The sequence below is a fragment of the Acipenser ruthenus genome, chromosome 26, assembly GCF_902713425.1.
Source record: "Acipenser ruthenus chromosome 26, fAciRut3.2 maternal haplotype, whole genome shotgun sequence".
NCBI lineage: Eukaryota > Metazoa > Chordata > Actinopteri > Acipenseriformes > Acipenseridae > Acipenser > Acipenser ruthenus.
In genome coordinates, this window is record NC_081214.1 from 5,322,934 (window position 1) to 5,339,161 (window position 16,228).

A 16,228-nucleotide genomic window follows, 5' to 3' on the forward strand; every position below is an offset into this window, starting at 1 on the left:
AGCCCCTTGTGAATTTACATCATTCCCATGTTTTCCCTGATCAAAGGAACACAGTCCCCAAATGCAGATGGAGCCCCCCCTCATTATGCTTTATTTATCAGTACTTCAGTGAAAGAATTCACTTATATAATAACACATTTACTGATGCATCTACATCCTGGCTCTAACAACACACAGGGTGGGTGGGTGTTATCCTTTTAACTGGAGGTCATATTTCTACTGTTTTATTAAACACGGTGCGTGGGTGTATTACACACATGCTGAATACTGTGTAGTACTATTCCAATGTATAAGAAAAACAAACACATTGATTTAAAGCTGTATTGCTCCACAGCCATGTTCAGTTCTAAACTAAAATATAATTTCTTGTTGCCTTATACAGTTTTATGTATTTCTTGTAACATTTTTCTGGAAACACCTATACAGCTGATATGATCAACATGGTACGGGTAAGAATATTTATGCAGCATCTTTAAGGAGTACAGGAGCTTCAAACATGTTTTGGTCTCAAAATATTGCACAGGCGATGGTTCTGCCAAGAAAAATGAACGCGTTACTCGCAGAGGGCAATCTCCGTTTTTGTATTCTGTAATTCGAGTCGCGTTCCTTCTTAATACAGGTAGAGAGGAGTGCATTAAATATGATCTGAAGCGTTGAAAAGCTGCATTAATGAAAGTCAGGAGAATAGTACTGGAGTCAGACTGTCTAGAGCTGGGAATCTTGGGAGGGGGTTAATTCCTTGTTCCTCAGTACTGAGTGAACTGCAGACTGCCTGAGGATGTAGCCACGCAGATCACCTTCAGGGTCCTAACCTGGGCTTTCACGCTACAGTGATTCCCCAGTGCCCCTGGGAGCAGCCCCAGAGCTTGAATATTCACAGGCAGGCCCCCTGATGCCAAGCAAACGCATTATGCTGCCAGCGCTGACATTAGAAACTCTAAAAATCTATTTGAATGTACTGTACAGATGGTGCCAGTTAGCTATAAAATATATATATATATATATATATATATTAAACCTGACAGGGCTTGATAGAGAAATAATAAAGAAGGTTGACGTATGACAATGAAAAATAGAAACTTGTTAACCTTAGTTCATTAATGAATGCAAATTGTATGCAGCTCTTTAGACATGAAACAACGCAGTGGGCAAAGGTTAGTAAAAAAAAAAAAAAAAAAGGAAAGATTAAGGTTGGCTTGACAGTCGGAGAGAAATATTGTTTTTGTATGATAATGCATGCAAATCAGAGGAAGCATACAGTTTCAACCAGCTACCAAGTTAGAAAGACGAGGACTGGACTTTTCTGCTTTTATTATTTCATTAATGTGCTTTAATTGCGCACAATAATGAACTGAAAGTTGAAGCTTGTTCACTGAGGTGTTTGTGGGGCAATGCTAAGGGACGTTCGGAGCATTGCAGGAGTAAAATAAACAGGGAACACCATCAAATTGCCATCTAAACAAAGGGGAGCTCTTTTGTTCAGTAAAAAGTCATACCATTTTGATACAGTGATGAATGCAAATATATGTTAATTTTAATCTCTGAATACATTTGCACTGTGTGTTGGAACAATCTAATATGTGTCCTAATGCAAGCTCAGTTACAGTATTTGTACAATGATAAAGGGATCTTCTTGTATGTTGTTCACAGTTCTGTCTGAATTTGCTTCTTTTTGTGTCAGTCTGGCTGTGGTGGATAATGTGTTTACTACTGCTTGTGATGCTTTATTAGTCAAATCTTCTGTGGTGCCTGTTCATAATTTGCTTTAGGTTAAAATGTCACTTTCATATCCCACAGGTGATGTCATGTTGGTTAGGTTTTACTAGAGATTATTTTTATTGAATTGAGATTGGATTGCATACAGTATGTTGCCATGACATCACAATAGGTTAGTTGGGCACTGAGCCTGTGGAATTAATGTTTAATGTTTTTTTTGCAGTTTGTTTCACTTCACTGAAAGAAAAAAACACATTTTATGACCAGTCCAAGAAAGTGTGCGTCTTTGGTGATGCAAGCTGTAGAAACACTTGCCTGATGAAGGCTTCAGTTGCCAACAAGGACATCGGTTTGTTTGTTTATTTTGGAAGAATTTTCGGGACTATGTAATGAAAGCCACAATTACTTCATATGATATGGAAGTAATTTAGCTGTCCCGTAACCCAGCCCATTAGCCCAAACAGAATACTGATCTGAGAAATTAGAAGTCGTTGTTTTTTGGGTTTTTTTTTGTTTGTTTGTTTGTTTGTTTTTTTTGTTTTTTTTTAATTTAGTCGTTGCCAATTAGTTTTTATTATTTTCTCCCCAATTTGAAATGCACAATTATTTTTTAGGCTCATCTCACCGCTACCACCCCTGCGCTGACTCTGGAGGGGCGAGGATGAACACACGCTGCCCTCCGAAGCGTGTGCTGTCAGCCGCCCGCTTCTTTACACTCTGCAGACTCACCGTGCAGCCGCCTCAGAGCTACAGCGTCGGAGGACAACGCAGCTCTGGGCAGCTTACAGGCAAGCCCGCAGGCGCCCGGCCAGACTACAGGGGTCGCTGGTGCGCGGTGAGCCGAGGACACCTTGGCCGACGTAACCCTCCCTCCCCCCGGACGACGCTCGGCCAATTGAGCGCCGCCCCCTGGGAGCTCCCGTCCACGGTCGGCTGTGGAATAGCCTGGACTCGAACGGCGACGTCCAGGCTAGAAGTCGTTGTTTTGGTTACATTTTGTGATCTATAGTAAAAGAGAAATACTGGCTTTCCAGAAGAAATGACTTGGAAAACATGCTTAATTTATGTTCTGAGTTATTATAAGATTTATATGCTCAGGAGGATGAGGCTGCTGTACATGCACTGTGTGCTCTCTAAGATATTTGTAAGAAAGGTGATTATTATAATAGTAATTTAGCAGACACCTTTATCCAAAGTGACTTACAGACAAGGGGGTGAACTATGAGTCAACAACTGCTGTTCCAACCACTTACAATAGGACCCTGGTTTTGCGTCTCATCTTGTATCACTAGAACACCCCATTGCCTCCATAGCTGTGACCCGCTGTGCACATGAAACCAAACCACCGTAACCGAACATCTTGGAAAACCACTGACTGTCCAATTCAATTGACGACTCCCAACAAAGGACTTTTTATTTTATTTTTGTGGTTTGTTATTTTCTGATGGATTTTGGCAGCACAGCGGCACTGGAAAAAGAAGCATGCTTTCCCCAGTAGTAAGTGGCGAGAGAGCAGCTCTGTTTGCATGTTCGAGTCCGTGGACTCTCCATAGACTGCCCAGGGCCCATTGTTCGTGGAACGTGCGGTGGATAACTGTCCACCAAGGGCTGAGTTGAGACCACCATGTCACACTTAACTTCCCAAAGCCAGATCTGAATCCAAGCATCCTGAGATGTATGGCTAGTGCATTAACTGACTGCACCACACAGCCCCCTTATGGTTGTCTTTGTTTCTGAGCTGTTTCATTGAATCTATCCTATTTAAGAGACCATTGTGTAGTGGAGGTGTCTGTACTGCATGTGTACTTATGTCCTATTTCTTAAGCACAAGTGATTTGCAGTATGATGGTAAATGCCTTGTCTGACCCTATTTGTCACACTTATATTTTCATATGTCTTTCTTTTGTTTGATGTTTTGCCCTTTCTCTTCGTATAAATAGAAGAATCCCATTCGTTTTTTTATAGGCCATCTGTCTCATGAGGAGGAATTAGGTCGCAGTTACAGAATTATACCAAATACAAAGCACAGGATATTAACAATACAGTTGAATCAATCGTTTCTTAAACAAGATTGTCATCAGAAGCACCACAACCCATCAGTGACCCATTTTAGACATCTTTCAAGTATTTATGAAGGTTTGATTACCAGTATGGTTTGGTGTGTTGCAGTGTTACTAGGCATAATTAGGAGAGGGTACAGTAAATACAATATATTAATCAGTTCAGCTGTGCTGTACAATATGGCAGCTCCAGGACATTTACATAAACGCAGTGACACAAAGACTTCAGTGGCAATGTTCAAAGAATATATTTGTTCTGCCAAAAAGATTGACAAGCCTGTGTTGAGTCTTAAAGAGATTTTGAAAACACTGATGAAAGACTGTGGGCTGTGCATGATCAAAGGGGTTGTTCTCTTGGGTATCCAGTGAATATTGTGCTTATTTGCATGAATCACATTGCCCTCCGATCACTAAATTCAGCACTTCGCCATGCATCGAAGAAACTAAACGCACACAGCCCTTATCATGCTAATGAGCACCTCAGAGCTATAGAGAATAACAACGGCACCCCCATTTCTATTAAAAGAATATACATACAGTATGATCACTAATTTAATTCCGGATATACCACAGGGGCTTGACATTCTTTACATATCTGGGCTACTACATAGGCTGATATTATGGCTACATTTTTCAGGTTTTCATTTGTCCGTCCTACTTCCTGGAAGAACACTCTCTTCTTATCATGAAAGAAAAAGTCATGCAGTAAAGGGTTGATTTAGAATAACATTAGTTCCAATGATTCCAGTCTCTGTATGTGAAGCTTGTGAAACCAATGGCTAGGTTTACAGAATGTGTATTGGGTCTTTTTAGTAAATATATTGGAATTGCTGTAGGAATTGTGAGGAGAAATGCAATCTGTCAAGTAGTCTAAGGGCACTGTGGGGGGAAGAATTTAAACCAGGTGCCATGCAAGCTTCCCCACAAAGCCAGTTGAAGTGCACTGGCTTTGTGAAGTGATCATGAAAAAGTCTTGGGCTTGCCAGTCGTTTTAATATTGATTAATCCAATGTAACAGTATGCTAATCTCTTCATTACTTCACAGTACATCTAGCACATTAACTGCATGATGTACACGCACCCTGTGCTTCCATTCCAAAAATGTATTCTTTAGCAAGACTTCCTATCGTAATTCTTTATATTAAAACAAATGCATGTATCCAAGATTAATTTAATATAACTGAATGTTTAAATAACTCTTTTGACATTCAAAATGCATGCCTAGGAATTCAATCTGCAAATTAGTTTGGTTAAATGTTTAAAGAATGCAACTGCTTTGAACTTAGTTTGTAAAACTCTTCTTGCAAAATAATACATTTTGATTCTAAAATGAATCCAGACATTAACAGAAAAACACTGTAAAAAGAATGCAATACGAATACAAAAATAAGAGTCCTTCTGGTAAACGTATCTCTTAATGGGGCAGTTTATATGTCGTAGCTTTGGTATTTGGAAATGAGGGCCCTAAACCCGAACACATTTCAGACATTGAACACAGCAAGAACCCCCTGGTTCTTAAAAGATCATTTAAATTCCTTGTTTTAAATATCCCTTCTGAATCTTAACCAAGAAACGGCTTTTGAGCAATCTGCCTTTCATTAAGGCCCCTTTCAGCACAGTAACGCATGTGTTCACTAAAGCCTAGAGTGAGCTGGGGGGGGGATCCTCAGGGATTTATCTATCAGTTATAAACTAGCATTGCGCCACCAATTAAGAGAGGTCAGCTCCACCGGGGTCTGCAAACAGGCAGAGAGGAACAAAGGTCTAATATGGGCTGTTTGCTTTATTTAAGAGCAAACAAAATAAAATAACTTGACCCACGAGTGAGTGCTTTTTAAAGTTAGTCTGGTTAACAGATGACACTAGGCTAGTTGCATTTTGCTTCCAGTTTAATTCAGTATGGATGGCATGGATTGTGGCAACAAAAAATCCCCCTTGCACAGAATTGGAATAATCTAATTGGGAAATAATTGAGAATGTTAAACTGGAAGCATTTCACGTGTGGCAAAATCTTTTTTTCTTTCTTTTATATTTGAAAGGCAGTGTGGTCTTGTGGTAGAGAAAGGTGTTTAGATCTTGGGTTCGCCCGTATTGTTTATTACTTGTTTTGCAACCAAAAATTGTGCAATTCACACCCTGGAGCTATAAGCTTTGAACAACATATCTTCTACCGCAAGTCTATATCACAAGAGAAATTATTTACATTATATATTAATCAAGGAGTTATATATTCCAGTTAGAGTATTTGAATGATAATACTGGTATACAGTACAACATAGCCTCAAGGTATTTGTTAAATATTATTTAAATTAAAATGAAAATGCTTATATTTGGTAGTATGGTGTGTGCGCTTTGTAACAATACATTCTGTTTTCTTTATGAAAATTGAATCTGTTAAACACAGAAAACCGTGCTTGTTGTGTTTGTCATGCTGGATCTCAAATCGTGCTTCGCAGTACTGTACTATGACAGAACAGCCTTTCAGAAGCCTTTGTTCTTAATCTGAAACTGTTATCCAGCTGATTAGGTTTGATTTCACCCCCACACAAGTCCCCAGGCGAAGACCATGTGAACTTGGTCTTGAAACACTATGGAAAGAGCACCCCATGGCCTGAAGACGTAAACAGTATAGCACAGATTCCATCAAAGGCCAGACCCGATACTGGAAGGGGAACCCTCCGTGCCAGACAGATTTATTGTTAACTGGACTATTGAAGCACCCAGAAACAAACTGTATACGATAAGGAAATATACATAATACCGAGGTCTCTGCTCAACATTTGATCAAATTATACACTGTGTGCAAGTGGCTCCTGGCAGTCTTTATCAGGCAGCTGTCACATGTCCTGTCACGGTTACAGTGCTTTTAATACACCATCTGAACAGTGCCTCATTTATTACAGTGTGGTTTTTGAATTTACTGTATTCTTCTTCAGTTGCTTTGTGTTGTTTTTTTTCCCTGTTCTGTTCAAGAATTTAAGAATTTAAGAAATTGCTTCTTAATATTGAGTTGATTCTACCTCTAAGGAGATGGCATGCTAAATAACTAACTGCATATTATTTTGTTTGTATAGGGACTAATGCATTATCATATCATTATTATGCTGTGGGTACGTCCAAATGGATACATTTTTAAATGCTGGTCTTGAAATAAAACATTTGAATAAGAAATAAATGATATATTGCAGTAACCTCATTGGGACTGGATTGCTAATAATGCTGGATCTATTGGAAGACAAATTGCTGATTGGAAAAAGTTGGTCACTCATTGTTAAAATTAAAATTGCTTGACTTGGACTGTATAATTCCACAAACGCTTGATTTATTAATTATAATAATACCTAAATGTTGCTAGCAGTGTTAGGAAGCAGGACACGTGCAGAAGGTACAGTACGTATGAGTGATTACTTAAGTCCTCTTGGCATTTGCCATCTGAACTGCCCGTCAAGAAGGAACGTTTTCTGACAACATTTAATGAAGCGTTTACTCCCCACTGCAGTGACGGGCCGCGCGAGGAGGAAAGCCTGTCTCGGGGAAATACGAAACTGTCAAAAAAGAGTCTTTTAAATGTTGCAGACAGAAAAGAACGTCTTGGATCAAGTGTTTTTCGCTAAGCTTTAATCACGTCTCAGAATGAAACGCATTTTAAGGCATCTCTTAAGGTCACGGTCTCTTTGAATCTGTGGAAACCCACCTCTTTAGATTCAAATGGAATTCCTTCTAAGACTGTCTTCATTGTTGTTGTCAAACCACAATTGCAATGGATGCCTAAAGGATTGTCAAAATATAGCGGTCCGTGCTTAATAGATGCACAATACAAAAGGATCTGTCAACTTCTGATCCCTAAAAAGGAATGAGTTGCTACAATGAATGCTGCTTGCAAAAAAAATATATATATATTCTAAAATGAAGCCAGACATGAACAATAACAGACAGCAAAATAAAAGGCATTATTCATTCATTTGTAATTATCAGATACAGATGCTTCATCTGGGATGCCTGTTTCCAATGCAAGTAAAAAATTGTGTAGAAGGTAGAACAGTCACTGAGACTATAATACCAGGGGCGCCCACACAAGTTATCATCCAGAGTACCATGAATGAGCAACCAAGCTGGCTTAAGTGGCCACATGTTCAGCCTCTGCGATGGCCAGTTAATTCAGGTGCTACTTTTATAAATGATTACATTATGAATATCATTAGCCTCATTTTGGTTTGTCATCCTAACATTGCCAAGGAAATCCAATGATTAATTGCATGTTTTGATGAGAAATAGTGATAGGTGTGACATTAAAAAAAGAAAAACCAGACCTTTTGAGCTTCCCATTCCACCTTCAGGGTTCTTCAGATCTGTATAATGAAGCATGTTTAAGAAAGGGGTCTGACTCTGTAGACCAATTAGCACCAATCCCCTCGAGACCTATCCTACAGGGCTGCCGTAGCACACACAAAATGCACTCCGACTTGCATAATGGGAAGAAAGTAGGTGAACTGTGCTCAGATTTGGTGGATGGAAATAGAGAGAGAGAGAGAAGGAGAAAGGAAAAGAAGGCTTGGTATCTGGATCACGACAGATCAGATCAGTAAAGCAGATTTTGAAATGCTATGAAACGATCAGGAAATGCGGGACTGTTTTAATTGCATAAGATAATTAGCAAATACTTGAAGATACAATTATGCTATGTTAAAAAAAAAATGGTGTGTTGAAGGGTTAAAAAAAGAGGTTAACATCTGGAACAGATTGACATCAGACCTGCTCTCCTCTCTCTCTCTCTCTCTCTCTCTCTCTCTCTCTCTCTCTCTCTCTCTCTCTCTCTCTTTTTTTTCCTTTTGTACTCACTTCCTCAAGTGGTGAGCTGTGAGTCTGAGCTAAGTCTGCTCCTGCTATCTGGTCATACACCACTGACTGTCATCAAACGCTTACAGACAGAGCTAGAGCAGTGAGTCTCTTTGCAGTAACACTACAGTACAGTAGCTCTCAAGAGTGTTATCGGTTCCTGGGAGTGTAGGAGGTGTGTTTGCAATCTCGGGCTTCAGCTGATTTCTTCATTTTCTTCTTGAGCTGGGAACAAGAGATGTTGGCAATTTACAGTGGAATTAACAGAAAAATACTGAAGAGGGGATTCCAGGCTGGTTTTATTTTCCTCTAGTTTACTGAATCATTTTAACACTGCTGAGCATATTTGTTTCCTGCGAGGGGAATAAATAGAATACATTTTAACCAAAAACTGGGTCATAAAGTTGGCCACAAGTTTTCTTTTTTTTTTTTCTGTTGCTGGTGTATATACAGCATTTGAGTGGCCTGCTGTTTTTCTTCCGAAGACAGGCTTGGGGATTTGTCCCCCTTTTTTTGTTCTCCAAGGCTTCCCCAACGGTGGGTGCAGTTGATTAAGGATGACGGATGTTCTGGTATCTGACTGTAACCTGAACTCTGTGTGCGAGCGTCTGGAGCATTGCTGTGTGGAGACGAGAGTCACAGAGCCTGAAACTAAAAGACAGCCAAACACCGGGGCCAAGCTGTGGGGTCGAGTACGGAACAAACTGCTCAGGCAAAAGGTCTTTATAAAAAATATCATTTTAATACAAATAATAACAACACTGGCACTACCTGACCGGGTCTTTGTTCCATCATGTTCTGAATTGTTTAATTGAGCCAGTTAATTTGAGGTTCAAAAGCAGTTAATTCATTCATTACAGTTAAACACGGCATAGAGTGGCCCTCCAGAACTGGAGTTGCTGATTATCAGTTGAGTATTGCCATATAAACATGTTGTGTTATTAACGTCTAGACTGTAGCGCTTAGGCTATTTATTTAGTGTGCTTTAAACACTACTCACTGCATTGCGATGTACGATGGGAGCAGTCAATTCATTCTTACTACAGACACATCTTGACTTGAACTTTCTCCAGCTTGTTTCATGGGGAAGTTGGGTTAACCCTGTACAGGGCTCAAATGCTGTATGGGACGAAAAAGGGTTTAATTTGTAAAGGCAGGAGGTCTTTTTATAAAACAGTTATTTTAAACTCCAAAAGTAGGACTAAGGCTATGCATATCTATGACATGTGGTTCTGAAAAATCATTTCTTAAAGCTTTCTTAATGTAAACTTGTGTTATTAATTTATAATGTTGCAAAAGAAAAAGAAACGTCTGTTGATTTGACATGTAGGCTTTGGATGAAGTGGTGGTCATGGTTGCTTACTAACCACCTGGGGTTATTAGAGTGAATAGTATAGTAATACAGAATGCCACAAGCGTATCGTAGCTCTCGTTAGGGATAGGATAATAAGGTGGGATATTAGAGCATGCCTTGGTAATGTTCTATAATTGCTATAATTGTGTTCAATTGTTGCCTTGGTAGTATTAAGCCTGACTGGTACGGTGTTTATGAGGCCCTGAACTTCTACATGCATGCATGCACATTATAGGCAGTCATTTCCTTCAGGAAAAAGGCTGGAGCTCTTGAATTGGACAATATAATAGGTTTAGGGCAGCTGAGGATGAAAAGGGTTAATTGCTAAATAGTATGTTACTGATCTAGTACAAATCTGTAGTTTTTATCATCAGTAAAGTATTGGGAATTAGTGGGGCATCTAAATAAACTTAAACGAATGAAAACCAAGCGTAACATTTCAGCCCATAGCTCTTACTGTCTTTCCATGGCTTCATTAGCTTCCAGGTTCATACATTTTATTTTTTTTTATTAACATATTACAATCATTTTTTTTGCATTATCAACCCATGTTGAAAATATCAGCGCTAACGTATCCTTTTAAGTTGTATTAGTAAAACCAAAAATGTTTCAATGAAAATGTCTGTTTTTCTTCCTGTTCTAGCAATGCTAGAGAATGTAGTGGCAGTAACATGCTGGACAGCCACTAGTGGACAGAACAGCTATGGGAAAAGGTGCCGACACCAATGAGCAAAGCCACCAAAATCAAGGACACCTCAGAGAGAACCTACAGCTTTCAGAACAATCAATACTTTAGAGACGTTTATTGCAAACCTTAATCCTTTAGCAGCATTATTTAGAGAAATCAGGGCTGTTGAGTAGCAATGGGTTTGTAATTTGGTAGCGAGCAAGCCTACTGACTAAACTGGAAGCGCACTGCATTCATTGTAGAGCGTCTGCATTGTATTTGTTAAGATCATTTTAACAGTTCAACCACATTATTACGTGATACTAACCACAGTGTAGTGCATTTCTGGCACATCGCCTGGTCCTGCCTAAGGAAACTAGGTATTTGTTATTATTTGCACCACCGCCCCTCAGTCTTAACTTTCATTCATGCATTTTGAATGTGACACTGTTATGCAAGCTTTTACATTTTTCTTTTGTGAATGAAAGCACTTGTCGTGACAATAATGATGCTTGATACTCAAAGGGAGTTTTTGTTTTTGAGAATTTGATACCTGTATGTATGTCTGTGAACTTGCTAAGTAGTTTGTAACTGAATTTTGCAGTAAAGAATGTGTGTGTGTGCACAGATATAGGGTGAGTATACTGTAAAGTCACTTTGCCAGTTCGCAATGCTGTTGTAGAAAAAACACAACAGCACATCCCCATAGAGCAACAGGATGTGGTAGCTGACACCTAAAGCTAATTTGCGTTAACTGTTATAACATTTTTAAAGAAGCTTAAGGTTTTATTACCTTTTAATGTTCGTCAATGCGGCCAAAACTGACACCAACATATTGGTTTATAGGTAATATACTTTTCCTAATTTGGATAAGCAAGTTAATAGGAGCAGGACTGGTGATATAAAAGCAAATCTGTTCAGCTCATGTGTTTTGAATGAAAAGCTGAATTTTTTTTTAAGTTATTACCCATAATTATGGGCTTTTTGGCTCAAAAGTTTCAGGTTCACTTAATTACATCAGCATGGAAAAGCCAGGAACGCATTGTGGTTTTGCTTGTTGGCGAGATCAAGTTTCATACGTTACATTTACTTTCGTCAGACACCATTATTGCATAAGTGTAGCCTTCAAGCCATCACCCCCTCCTACCATTCATTCTGCTAAATGTCACATTTAAATGATTGCAGATTGTTATGCAAAATAATGCATTCCCTTAGGAGGTTAACACAATGTCATTGTCCCTGGTATGCCTAATATTATGATTTACACTAAATAATTAGATGGAGTCTTGGTGCTTTAAATTTCAGAATAATTGCTTGATAAAAGACTCCACTTGCAGTAAGATGTCGAAAGCTGTCATTGGGGTTAATTCATTTTAAAGAAAGGTGCAACGGGGATTGGTACCTACAGTAGCAAGTTCAGACAGCATTGCTGTGGTGGAGAGAGAGTTATCTGCACTCCCAGTTTATTTATGTTAGATGTTGGGTTTGTGAGTGATCTTTTCTTGTAAGATAAACAAGAGTCTCAAGAGTCTGTGGTAAAATGTGAATTTTCTGGAAGTATTTGATAAGTCAACTGAAAATTCCAAAATCGAACGCTTGCTTTTGAACTTGGGGTCCAATTTTAGCCGTATTTTTCTTAGATTTAAAAAGCATTAATTCCGGATTACTTTCATTTTAGGATTCAATTTGTATTCAAATTGGATCCAAATGGGTGCCAAGAGGATAATTTTAATATGCAAAATACTGTACCAGGGATGTGAAATATGGCAGTATGACAAATTGGCAAGAATGAATGTTTAGTGAATCAATGTTGTGTGGAGTTGTGGAGTTATTTTACAGCTGCAAAAGAACACATTAATAATACAAACGTAATTCATCATCGTTTGTACATACTGAAAAAGAATGCAGAAAGAACCACTTTGATTTAAAACATATTTTTTCTTAATAATGAGTATGTAATGAGCAATACAATCCTCAAATCAATACGGAAATCACAAAGACTGCAAAAAGAATGGTTTATGAATGAGTTTGTGACCAGAAAAGTGCTGTTCTTTTAAGGACATCTTCAGGAAACTCCGGAGAGTTTCTTGCTAATTGAGTTAATGGTTCAGTAATTGCTGTGAAGTTTCCAGACCAGATCAAATATTCTTAATCAAAGGGATTCGTGCAGTCGCTGGAGGTTTGCATTTCCAGGAAAAGAAAGACCATGCCGCTGCTTTCACATGAGATCCATCTGCTGTCAAATATTGTTTTAAAGCTTTCTAATGCAAGACATAATGTTAAAACACTGACATGGCTGTAGGCACCCAAATTAGGTTAAATATAAAGCAAATCAAGACAGGAAGGGAGGGGTCATCATTTGGTCAGTAATGCCTTGACTCAGGAAAGAGTGCTGGAGGTGAATGTTAAATATGAGAGAGTGATTGAGGGAATGCCGAGCGGTGACAGATCAAAGACAGACGATGCTGAATGCACTAATTACATTCTTTCATTATTGCAGCGAGCGATGAAGAGAGTTTTTTTTTTATTTTAATATGCAAGAGACTGTCATCATATATAAATTACTGCAGAAAATGTAGAAAAATGTTATACAGCCAACCTAGCTTACTGTTTCATGCTACAAGTGTATACCTTCAGTTTCTGTAGTTCTCTAGGTTTTCAAAGTGTTACCAAATCCAAGGCTTCTGTGTATGTTAAAGCTAGAGCCAGACTGCCACATTTACATCGTTGTATTGAGCAGCACTTTTGGGCTGTGATAGTAAATAATATTTACAACAAATAGCTTTCTAACCACAAGTGAAAAAAATATTTTCTTTTGTTTAAAAGCTGTAAGAAATGTAAGCTAGAATCGGATGTCTCTGCCAGACTTGGCCTAAAAAAAAGAACTAATATTCCACTCATATGTCAGCTCAAAGTGCCACAGACGTTCCTGTTACAAATGTGTCAACTTTCTGAACTATTCACCTATGGAATAACCATCTTGATTTAAATCTGAAATGTATATTGGGCTGTATCAGGGTTTGATTAATTCCTAGTCTTTCCTAATCTTTTTTTTTTTTTTAACCATTTTATTTTATCAGAGAAATCCGTAATGGAAAATGCATTCCACATGCACAATTTTTTTTGTTTGTTTTAATATAAAATGTTGGAATTGTTCCCACTGTACTGAGTCATGCTTCAGCATTGAAAAGCTACCAGCGACCGACTCAGTGGTTACTGTCTGTACTTTTTCAAGATGTTCTTGTTCCATTTGAAAGAAACAAACAAAGTATTCACTGGGAAGGTTCAGCGCTGTGCAATAAAACCAGCTGAGACTCTCTCGTGAATATTTAGGGTGTTGTAAATTATAAGCTATTGGCTAGGCTGCACAGCAGGCTGGTTTAATAACCTTGCATGACTTTCACCTCTGGAAGTCTGAATCCAGCTCTGGCTTCAAGTGAACTTAGTTTTTGTGGTTTCCTTGCCTTAGTTTTTGTGGTTTCCTCTCCTTGGAGGCCAAGAATTAAATGTAAAACATTTTATGATGTTTTGAAGTTACTGCGAGTGGTTTTGGGTGTTGTTTCTTTCATTTTATTTTTTCTAAAATCTTCCTTACCCTTGGCTTTGAGCTTGTCCAGAGAATCCTAAAGGCAGGGACCTCATTCCTCATTCCATTCAAATACTCTTCCAAGCCCATCTACTTCACATGTATATTGACAGTGATACCAACTCGATTTAGGAGCACAGAACCCTGCATGAGTGCAAACAGCACGTAATAGTAAGGGCAATGTAAAGTCATTTGAAGCTGCTTTCCCTTTAACCTGTAACAAACACTTAGATCATCCGTAATAATACAAAAAGTTGTTGTTTGGTGTTGTATATTAAAATTTCTGTTTTATATCTGCTAAAGTGCCTGTTTGTCTTCATTGGAAGTGCATTCTTTTTTAAGCAAACAGAAGTGTTTCATGTCCGCATTCTTAGAATGTCTTAAATCCCTCGACAAAGTGATATGTATTCCAAGTATAAATTCCTTTAAGTTTTAATTGACTTACTGTGTCTAGTAACTGAGTGTGCATACTTTATCTGTCTCTTCATATGGGTCTTCTGTTGTATCACGAAAGATAACAAGTACCCTCATTATTCTAGTCCTATTTAACTGATCGTCCCTGGTCTTAAAAATAAATTAAAGTGAAGGCATCTTCTTATAATCGTCTTTTCTACTTCATCTTCAAAGGCTTTCTGTTGGCATTTTGTGTGTGTTGCTTCTCTTGCCAGCCTGATGATTAGTTTTTCAAGGTAATATAGTTTGGAATTAGGCTACTCAAAAGGCTTTTGTGGTCGAATCTTTTACAATTATTTTACAGGGGGGTAGAAGACTTCCTTTCTAAGACAATCTCAAAAAATCTAATTAAAGGGAATGATTTGAAGTACTAAGTGCATGTCAGAATGCGGTTCAGTTTTTAATGACCCTGTTGTACTCGATTTTATAGTTTCAACGGGAAGATTAAATGCAATTGGAAGAAATGACAAAAGGAAAATAAGAAGAAGTCTGCATAAAAGGTCTAGCAGGCCCAATATAAAAGGCTCCTGGCATCTTTCCTGAACTGTTCACAACAGTACAGGAATAGAAACTGTGTTCTGTTTCGTGTATGGGACTGCTTACGTCTACCTCCTGCAGTGCAAATCGGGATTAATAGAAACCGTGTCCGAGGAACTCATTTGAAATACTGTATAGTTGCAAGTTTAATAGTTTCCTGGCATGGAACAATAACAACACCTCAAATGTATTTCGGCTCTGAAGACCTGCTTGCTGTAAATAACACAGCCAGTTCCATAGGAGAGAGTGAGGCTGCTATCGGTTGCCATCTGGAGTCCCGCTTTTAAATCCTTCCATATCTAGAAGCACCTTAACTCTTTCTACACTGCAGAGGTCTAGGAAAGATAACTCCATTCAAAATAGCAGGCCAGTACATTAAACCAATATACCATGGATAAAAAACTATGCCTATTTATTATTTATTTTCCATTACTTTCCATACTTAGTGCCGAATAGAATATTTCAAAATGTATTTGTAATAAATTACTAACCATAAACCATCTGGTGCAATTATAAAACAATTTTCACATCTCTCTCTCTCTCTCTCTCTCTTGTGTGTGAGTCTGCTGATTGAATCAGCCCGGGGCTCTGGGAAGGGTTAAACAGATTTAATAAAGCAGCTTCTCTTTCCAAGCTTTAAGACGGCAATGATGATGAATTCCAAATGGTTTTGGTCTCTGCCTTTGGCTAGTGTTGGTGCTTAATGGCTCCCCAGGGTCCCTCTGTGTGCCCCTGGTCTCTCACCTCTGTGGCAGGGCAGTGGAGAGAGGAGTGGACAGGGAGGGGGAGCACAAGGGGCATGACCTGGAGCATTTAATTTGGTATCAATTTGCTAAAGCACCGTGGTGGACTTCAGACTTTGCAACAGAAATTCACTGAGGTTGCTACTTTTTAAGGCATATATTATGTGCATTCTTGCTCTCTTTCTCCAGTAATGTTTGACAGTCATGAAGTTACATTTTCAAAGTTGATGAAAATGTATTTGGTCTTCTCAAAATAAAGAATACAACCCACTTAGG

The 16,228-nt window shown here is 38.6% G+C and overlaps 1 protein-coding gene across 6 annotated transcripts in view; it reads left to right on the forward strand.

Moving 5' to 3' along the window:
* LOC117430827 (active breakpoint cluster region-related protein-like) overlaps positions 1-16,228 on the forward strand; it is a 130,292-nt gene that overhangs the window by 103,956 nt on the left and 10,108 nt on the right. The window contains exon 1 of one of the 6 annotated variants that reach the window (XM_059001014.1): positions 8,618-9,331. The exons of the other annotated variants lie outside the window; for them this stretch is intronic. Coding sequence (XP_058856997.1) covers positions 9,170-9,331 — 162 coding nt within the window. The 5' untranslated portion in view covers positions 8,618-9,169. Of the gene's footprint in view, positions 1-8,617; positions 9,332-16,228 lie in introns of those variants that run through there. 6 annotated transcript variants of the gene reach the window in all.